General features: G+C 36.1%; 2 protein-coding genes across 4 annotated transcripts; one reads left to right on the top strand and one right to left on the bottom strand.

Moving 5' to 3' along the window:
- Positions 1–255: 255 nt before the first annotated feature.
- On the bottom strand, positions 256–3,933 carry LOC107963909 (ABC transporter F family member 1). Of its 3 annotated transcripts, none has more exons than XM_016900458.2 (6): positions 3,779–3,933; positions 3,415–3,665; positions 2,612–2,685; positions 2,298–2,508; positions 1,964–2,198; positions 256–1,741 (listed from the first exon to the last, which is right to left on the bottom strand). In XM_016900458.2, exons 2-6 carry the CDS (start codon positions 3,637–3,639, stop codon positions 684–686), a joined length of 1,803 nt encoding a protein of 600 aa, XP_016755947.1. In that variant the 5' UTR covers positions 3,640–3,665; positions 3,779–3,933; the 3' UTR covers positions 256–683. The 3 variants fall into 3 exon arrangements, with proteins under 3 accessions (XP_016755947.1, XP_016755948.1, XP_040962628.1); XM_016900459.2 differs by having other exon boundaries at positions 3,415–3,647; positions 3,779–3,927; XM_041106694.1 differs by having other exon boundaries at positions 3,415–3,927.
- Positions 3,934–4,715: 782 nt separating this feature from the next.
- On the top strand, positions 4,716–8,386 carry LOC107963910 (50S ribosomal protein L18). The gene is made up of 3 exons (XM_016900460.2): positions 4,716–5,032; positions 5,516–5,630; positions 7,775–8,386. The coding sequence occupies exon 3, from the start codon at positions 7,796–7,798 to the stop codon at positions 8,177–8,179; it is 384 nt and encodes a 127-aa protein (XP_016755949.2). The 5' UTR covers positions 4,716–5,032; positions 5,516–5,630; positions 7,775–7,795; the 3' UTR covers positions 8,180–8,386.
- The last annotated feature ends 1,265 nt before the right edge of the window (positions 8,387–9,651 follow it).

Genomic DNA, 9,651 nt, shown 5'->3' with positions numbered 1-9,651 from the left:
CCAGCAAAACACCAAAGGAGTCAATTCCAACGCAGTGAGAAATTTTGGATGAAGCCATGAGAGAAGAGAGGAAGCCAAAGATGATTTCGGTTTTGGGGGAAGATTTTGATGAAGTTCAAGAACTTTTGGATGGAGAAGAGGGGAAAGTTTAGGGAGCTTGCGGCGTAAGAGAGGGGTGATAGAAAATATCGGGTTTAAGAAAGTCTCTGTACTTTTTTATCCTTCTCATGCATTCTGCATATTGTAATGCTTAAATTATTCATAACCCTCTTTTTTAAAATAGAGAATAGAAAATATTACACGCATAATACCGTTCAATCTGAAATCCAAGTTAATGCAAGAAAAATACAGCATAGGACTGATTATATGATGCCAAATCCTCAGCAGCACAATGCCTCAAAAGCTTTAAACCTAGAACAGGTATCACCGAACAACCAACCCCTAGGAGAAAGCAAACCCAGGTTTAAAAAACCAAATGGCAACAAATCCTGCTTTGCTAAACCCACCAAACAGAGGGCACGAAAACTCGATGGCTTCAAACAATAACAAAGCCTTTCCTCGTTACCCCTGCTCTATAAAAAGACTAAATAGCAGCTACTAAGCTTAATCCACCATGCGAGAATAACTCATCTGGGGTGGTGGACACCACCTGCTTTAAGTTATATGTTAATTACTGCTTTGTTTCAATCAGATAAACCAGCTTTACTCTTGAGATGCTGCTTGAAGTCCATGATGTCCCCTTCCCATCGTGTTGCAGCTTGATTTTCACACACCCATATCTCCTCGGCTACCTGGTTTATCAGCCGGAAATCGTGACTCACCAATACCAACCCACCATCCCACTCGTTCAATGCTTCTGCCAGTGAATCAATCGTCTCGATATCCAAATGGTTAGTGGGCTCATCTAGCAGCAGCAAGTGGGGTTGTCGAAATGCTAACCACGCGAAGATGACTCGACTCCTCTGTCCATCAGATAGGTTCTTCATCGGCATCACTTGCGCTTTCCCTGACAATCCAAACTTCCCTATTGCACCTCTCATCTTCTCTTCCTCATTTCCAGGATATTCTCTTATCATGTACTGGAGAGCTGACATTTCCATATCCAGTTTCTCTGCCAAATGCTGATGGAATTGTGCAATTCGCAGATGGTTATGCCGTCGGACCATTCCATCAATAGGAGTCAATTCACCTGTCATCAGTTTCAGCAGTGTACTCTTCCCTGCACCATTAGGTCCTACTAATGCTATCCTTGAGTCCAAGTCTACCCCAAAGTCCAAGTTCTTGTAGATCAGATTCTCAGGCGTGTATCCGAAAGTAACTTCCACAAACTGCAGTACCGGTGGAGGAAGTTTTCCAACATCAACAAATCGAAACACCAGAACCTTGTCCCTGACTACCTTCTCCGTGAGTCCACCTCGCTCCATCTTTGCCAATGTCTTCTCCTTACTCTGTGCCTGCCGGGCTAGTTTGGCTGATCCGTGACCGAAGCGAGCAATGTACTCCTTCATTGAAGCAATCTGTTCCTGCTCCCACTTGTATTGTTTCATCTGGTTCTCTTCCAATTCAGAACGAGTTTGAACGTACTGATCATAATTGCCGGTGTACAACTTAAGTTTTTTGTTTTGCATATGGATAATGTTCGTACAAACTCCGTTCAGGAAATCCTGTGAATGTGATATCACCACAAGGATTCGATCAAATTTCTTCAAATTTTCTTCCAACCAGACACAAGCTTCTAAATCTGTTTCCCATTAAACCAATTGTAAGCATCAGAATTGAGAATCATAATGAAAATGTTCTCCATGTCAAACTTATGACGTCCAACAAAATGACCATTAAAGACCTAACTAAACGATCTCGGTGGGCTATGAAGAAAAAGAATGGTGGATTCATGAATAGACTTCATTAATTAAATATATTAATAAACAGAATGACATACACATAAAAAACAAAAAATACCTACCTAAATGATTGGTTGGCTCATCAAGCAAAAGAATGGTGGGATTCATGAATAGAGCCCGTGCCAATGCAATCCTCATTCTCCAACCACCAGAGAAATCTCGGGTTTTCTTTGCCTGCATCATCTTGTTGAAACCGAGGCCAAATAAAATTTCCGCAGCACGTTTCTCAGCAGTTGATGCATCCAAGGCATCCAATCGCTCATAGATACGTTCAAGTGTCTCTCCACCACCATCATCCTAAAACAAAATTAATGGATAAAAAAACAGAAAATGAGGTTATAATGCATGTTTTTGATGAAACTTAGCATGATTACAACACTGGGTCTGCTGAATAACCTGTGCTGCCAAGATTTCTGCTTCTTTCTCCAACTTCAACCTCTCTTCATCACAACTTATGACAGCCTGCAATGCAGACATATCTGAAGCTTCAATCTCCCTTGTCAGGTGATAGATATCCATGTGCTCCGGAATTGGAAGTTCACGCAACCCTATTGCAGTAAGCAGCGTGGATTTCCCACAACCATTTAATCCTAGCAAACCATAGCGTCTGCAAAGATAATATGAAATAGACAGGGGTCTCATCAGATAAATATCCCAAACAAGATTTTACAATGAATATTCCTAAGCAACATGATATAAGGTCATCAGACCTGCCATAATTAAGCTCCAATGTTGAATCAACAATAAGATCGTGTCCGTGGAAAGTAACTGATAAGGACTCTATCTGCAACAAGAAAATCAATTCAACATCAATATAAATCACGATTCAAGGACACATCTTGAACATACAGAAAGGTTCTTTTACCTTCAATAATGGAATATATCAAATATATCAAAACTTTTTAACTAATTTGTCTATAGTCATAAATGGATATTCCCAAACTAATGAATCGTTCCGGTATTAATTTTTGGAAGCTAAAAAGACAAGCTTTACATTTCTCTTCTTTCCCTCAAAACAATTTAGCATAAAAAGAAGAGCATGCTTCAGAAGAAATATTTGGAGATATCTTATTTTTAAGCATACGTTGTTCGGATTCCCTGGCACCATCGAGATTTTACAGCATTTTATAAAAAGTCCGTACTAAGTCCGGTTTTTAAATCTTGAAATGGATCATGATTTCAAATTTTGTAACTTAAAATATGACTAATATAGTAAATGATACACAAGTGGACTGAACAGGTATCGAGAAGGTTTTGAGTTACTGTTTAGAGAACATGATTTATTTATTTTCGTATATGATTTTAAATAAGATTTTGATTATCTTTAGGACTTCGAGTAGATTAATTCCTATTCATTGATTTCGGTTTACGGAGTTCAGGAATGCGATTTGATATTACTTAACTGTTTTTTAAGAAACAAATCAAATATTAACATTTTCTGCAACAATCAAAAAAAAAAAGAAAGAAATAAATCACATTTATTCTCACAAAGGAAGGAATCCTTCCAACTTACACGAATATCTCTGGAAAGAGGATGCGAGCAGAGAACACCGGTACAGGTCCGATCGGATATCTGGAGCATGCTAACTTTATCAGAAACATTATCAACGCCATTCTCCGCGGTCGCTGAAGCTGTCGCCTTGGAAGATGCAGCGGATGCAGCGGCCTTCCCTCCTCTCTTCGCAGCGGCAGCAGCCTTCTTCTGAGCAGCCTTCTTCTTGCTCGCGTCGGACACCATCTTGAAATCTAACCACCACAACAAATCTAGAAATGCAATTAATGCAAAAGAAAGAAAATTAAATTCGAAAAGAATCAATATCTCCGTTAGTCGAGGGAGGATCAGAGAAGGTGAAAATGAATCTAGGGTTTGGACGTACGGAAATTTGGTGCTACAGTGAGCTGCTGGAGAAATACTATAAGACGTAAAACTCCGAAAAATAGGGTTTCTGAGGTGTGGAAGCTTTCGGAAGAGAGGAGAGTTCAGTTTTTGAAGCAAGGAAGAATGATGGAAGGAGGTGAGGACACGTGTACGGTGATATCTCCACCGGTTTCTTTTTTAAACGGACCTCAGTTTGCCTTAGTCAAAACAAACGTTGTCGTTTCGAGGTTTTTAATTCAACCACGTCTCTTTTTTGGGTTAATTTCTCCATACATCTTTAAATTATTATTAAATTTCAAATTCATCTCTATGCTTCAAAACATTATCTAAAAGTACAATTATTGTATATACCCTTGATGGGTCTATAGAATGTGAATGATTAGTTACAAGTAAAAGATGTGAATGATTAGTTACAATTAAAGGTGTTCATGAGCCGAACTGGTTTCATGCTAGATTTAGCTAAAAATTTAGGCTCGTTTATTAGGTTCGGACCTAGTCTGCTTCCAAAAATAAACCTAAAATTTTACCTAAACCTAGCTTGAATAAAAACATTAAAATCCAGGCTCAGCTTGGCCCGTATTAATTTTTATATTATTTTTTATATGATTTTTAAATATATATAATATATCAAAAATACAAAAAACATCAAAATAAATATTTCCTAACAAATTAAAATTAAATTTTAAAAAATATGTAAACACTAATATAGATACTACTTAATAAGCTAATGTGTCTAAAATAATAACAAAATTAACAACAAAACAAATTTTATACAATATCTAAATACTAATAATAAAATAATAGTTACATAACAATAAAATAAAAAGAAAACATCAAGAAGACAACATTAATTTTTTTTATCTTTTAACGATTTCGGGCTCAACCAGACCCAGACCAAAAATATCCTCAGACTGAACCGATTTTTTTAAACGGGCTATATTTTTCTGTCCAAATCTCTTTTTTTTTTTCATCTATATTTTTTACCAAACCACTCTTCACGAGTGGGCCGTCATTTTTCCGCCTGAAAGCCGAACATCCCTTTCCCTTTTCCTTTAGCTGTTCGCCGGCAAAGTTTTGTCATCTATATCCATCAGCTTTCCGTTTTCACTGCTTATCCTACGCCACTAGGTCCACCACCTCTTCCGTTGTGGTAATCATCCTTCTCCATCGGGAACATTGGTACTCATGACCCAGTTTGTCTTCTGTCTCTCTCCACCTCCCTCATAACAAATCCCGCCACCTCATCCACAAGGTAAATCGTTTCCCCCCTTTTTAGTCCCTCTGTAGCCATAATGTGTGACGATTCATTTCCCCCCTAAGCAGTGTATAGAAACTTGCAGCTATGGAAACCCTCCCTTAACCTCTGTATATCCTTGATAATAGCCCCAATAACCGAATCATCTTCCCGATCGCTGCACAACTTTTTCACTACTTTTTCACAGCTTTTTTAAAACATCGTATTGAAGTTATTAATACGATATGTACAAACATGTTTACAAATTGATATATATATATATGTTTTTAAATATTTTCACGATAAATCCAAGTTATACTTAACTAACAAGGTTAACAAAAATATCTGATTAATTCATTGTTGATATTTTGAAAATTCAAGTAGGATATATTGAAGTTTGGACTAATTTGAAATTGTAACAATAGTTGGGGATGTATGGTAAAATTAATCTTTTTAGGGCGGATATGTTGGCCTGACCCATTTATCTGTTCTCACTTTCAGTTTTCACTGATTGTATCTGCAAAGACTACAGTTTTCTTCTATTCGCTAATTGCTCTATCAGTGCATCAGTGGTTTCCTTTGGATTCTTCTCTTGATTTGGGCTTTCCGTTTTTTGGTAAGTTTTTTCTTTTCTTTTTTGGCTTTTTTTGTTTGTTTTGGGTTTGAAGTTAAATCTTATTTTGTAGCGAAGTTCATTTCTCTGCTGCCTGAATTTGCTTGTTTTCATATTTGTTAGAACGTAAAATGTTTGATCATTTGCCTCAATGAAAATTGAACCTTGTTTAGCTATGTAATTTTTATATTCCTGTTAAACCCAAGTTCTTTTTTTAATTAATCTCAATTTTCTAAATTCCGAATCTTTGGTCATTGGGTTTCTGGTTAAGTAAAACCTTCTCTTTTGAATGAAAGATTTAAGTTCAGATAGAAAATATATGTTTTAGTTTTCTGTTTGTGTTGTTTATGGCTTTGCCTTATGCTATACATTTTGTAGTAGTTCTAAGTTAGAAGATTTAAAACCATAGTGGCATTGCTTGAAAGGGTTCAGTACTTGAGGCTCTATAAGAAGCTTAATTCACACTTCATGCAAGCATTTGCTTTTTTTCTTGTCACATTTTCTCTTCTTTCTGGAAACAAACCACTCTGGACCATCAGTGTATTTTAAGCTTCATGATATACTTTCCTTTTCCTTTTTCTTTTTATGAACAGGTACCCTTACTATAAAACCACTCATCGAAGATGAAGAGTGGAAAAAAAAGTGCACCTGTGAGGTCATTCACTAATAAGATTGTCCATACATAACCATTGATCAATACATTTAGGCAGATCATGCTACCATATAAAATTACAACCACTTCTCAATGTAGCAAAACTAGCTAGAAGATGAGTTGGTTGATTCCGTGACCTAAGTACATGTTTAAAATAAACCATCCCCAAACTAGAATAAAAGGACTTAATGTAAGTAATTAGGTGCCCTAGGCCTGACACTACACGGTCAGTGCTTGTAAAGTACCGAATTATCACCAAGTGAATCACTTTTTCTATAACGATTTCTAATACACATTTCTAAAAGCCATTGAACTCCAAACAAGATAGCATAAGTTTCCAACATAAATATATTGGCAGTGCTAATTTGCAACCGGCACCTTGCATTGACAATGTCTCCATTTGCATCTTGAATCACTGGCCCGAGCCCCAACTTATTATTACTATACCTCTGCTAGCATCAACATTAAGCTTTAAAAGTCCATGCCATGGTTTTTCTTATTTCTTTGAGTTTCAATAAGTTTAACGGGTTATCGAAGATTGATGTTGCTCTTTCTTCCTCGGATGTTGGTGGTCTAGTAAAACCTTCCATGATATGGCATAATGTTATTGAAAAAGTGTTTACTCTGCTTACAGAGCTTATTGAGATGCTTACATGTAATTCTTGCTTTCTCTTTACTTCGTCATTTGAACTGCATGGTGAAGATAAACTATTGGAGATAAAGTTAGAAGTTGGGTTCATTTAATATTATATTGACTTGAGAATTTAGGCCGAAGCCTTGTGTTGTATGACATGACAGTTACTTTATTTGCTATATACATTTGCAACACATCCTCAAGAATTCAGATACACCTCCTCTGCATCAACTCAATTGAAACACCGTTTCTTATCTTTTTCTTTGTTATGAAAACACCCATTTCGTGAGTGAATGAGGGATAGAAGAATCAAAGAAGGGAGATTTATTCAGGTCCAAGTATGTAAATATACATCTTCCGAGTTGACCTTGAGATGTTCTTTTGTCATGATTCCTAGGGTGACTGTGAGGCAGTTCCTAAAGTTTTCTTCAAAATTGGCTATAGTTTTTCTAGTAGTCTTATTACATAGAATGCATCACTCATTGTTGAAACTCAATTAATTGCTATTAGTTCAGTATAATGATTTTGTTAAAATAGGGAAAATGCACAGATAAATAGAACAATGATACCGTTGTAGGACTTGGTAGTATGCCACAAAGGGCAGATAGAAAAGGAAATTTGAAATCCAGTGTAATCAGATGTCTTGAGGTAGTGTAACAAATTAACTTGGAAAGTTTTCAAACTTAAATTTTGTCAATAATGTCTGTGGATTGACTTTAGAAATGGTGAATATGTTTTTGCCACCATTGTAGTACAACGGTATGCTATTCTTCAATTTGGCTGCAACTTAGTGAAATGAAGCGCTATGTTATTATAACGCATAAACGGCTAAACTTGGTATTGTTTTGTTATGTTAAACAGATTGTTTGGGAACTCAAAAGGATGACAGTGCTGAAGAGGTATGTGCTGAGGTTGTTCATATCACTTAAGTACATAACAGCAAATGTCGTGGACAGAAATAATGGACGGATAGTTGCAACAGCATCAACAGTTGAACATTCCATCAAGAACTCATTGGAGTGCGGCCGGTCTTGCAATGCCAAGGCAGCAACCGTTATCGGTGAAGTATTGGCTATGCGACTCAAGGTGGAAGGTCTTGAGCAAGGACAGGGAAGAGGGATTCATGTTGATGTAAACAAGGAGGTCGAGAAGAAAGGCTTTAAGAACCGAACCAAGGTCTGGGCCGTTGTCAATGCCCTTAAGAACCATGGAGTTAAAGTCGTTCTCGAAGATAATGAAGACAATCCATCACGGCCAAGTTTCTGATATAGTTTTTGACACAGTACAGGGAAAAGAAACAAAAGCTAGATAATTTATGGATGTATATTGTATACTACTCTTGTTTCATAAGTAATTTCCAAGCCTGGGAGTTCCACAATGGAACCCTGCAACTTGGAAAATAAACATGTTTCAAGACATGTTTGAGCTCCAGTTTCATGTTTCCCAAAAGAAATAAAATATTTTTTTATGAAATTAAATTGAGTGAGAATATTATATTATTATTATTATTGCTTAACATTGTGACAAACAAAATCCAACCCCAGCGAAAAGTTAGTTGAATCATAATGACCAAAGGATACTTCCATGTTCATATTCCAAAGAAGTTTGTGCTGATTCTGCATCTGGAATAAAGTTCAAAATCCATGCAAAATTATAACAATAATAACTGCACTAATTTTAAATTTTTTTTCAAAATTCTATAAGCTATATTAATGTCTGAATTCAAAAAAGGAAATACCTTTAACACCTTTAACATATAACTTTTCTTTAACACTTTTTCCTTTTTATTTATCGGGCAATATCCATATAAAATTGGATTCTTTTCTCATGCATGAAAAATGAATCCTTTTTTCTCTTTAACTCTGTTTTTTTAATGTTATCTACTTCTTTCTCACATGGGATTGAGCTTATGCAATCATCACTTCTTTAAAGGATTCAAAAGACTCTTTAATCACATGGATTTGGAATCTTTAAAGTAAAGTTCCCCCCCTTTTATACTCTTTACGTTACAAGGAAGAACAGTCTCTATTCATCCATGACATTAAACACTCTTTTCTTTTTCTTTACAATGTCAAAAACTATAATTTTTTTTTTTCGTCTAAGATATCTTAATCATGTTGGACCACAATTAAATCTAGAATCGAAATGAACTGGATTCCCGAACAGAGACAACGCTTTCTCAATGTTATTTTCTCCAATCCACGAGACTCGAACCTGAGATCTTACTTAAAAAGACACATTGAACTCCTTATAACTTAATAAACATTATTATATTCTCAATTTCTTAATAGTCAACATGTATTCATTATTAAACTCTAGTCTTGAAATTTCTTGGTAAGTAGGTGGAATATTCCTCCATTTTCTAAAGCTCCAACCCTTTAATTTCCCTTTCTTGTCTAGCAAACAAAGAAATTTTGGAATTATTACAGACAACACTAAACTTGTAAAAGAACATAAATTGCTACCTTTCCCACTCCTTTGTGGAAGTTTCCCCTTAATTTCACAAAGGAAAATAGGGGCACTGGAAGGAGGGTTTGAGCTGCTATATGCTGCATGAAATGGCACATTTAGGCATCATCATCACCATGATGGGATTCATGTACATGCATGCCACCCACATCATGACTTTACATGTGCACATGCAAAAGAGATAAGCTTGGGAGGGGAAAAAAGGGGTTAAATCTACATGGCACTGAATGATGGGTTTCATTGAAAAATGGAGAGAAAATTGAATATGC

The sequence above is a fragment of the Gossypium hirsutum genome, chromosome A03, assembly GCF_007990345.1.
Source record: "Gossypium hirsutum isolate 1008001.06 chromosome A03, Gossypium_hirsutum_v2.1, whole genome shotgun sequence".
NCBI lineage: Eukaryota > Viridiplantae > Streptophyta > Magnoliopsida > Malvales > Malvaceae > Gossypium > Gossypium hirsutum.
Note: the sequence above shows the minus strand (reverse complement) of the source record. Positions and strands in the feature narration are given on the sequence as shown.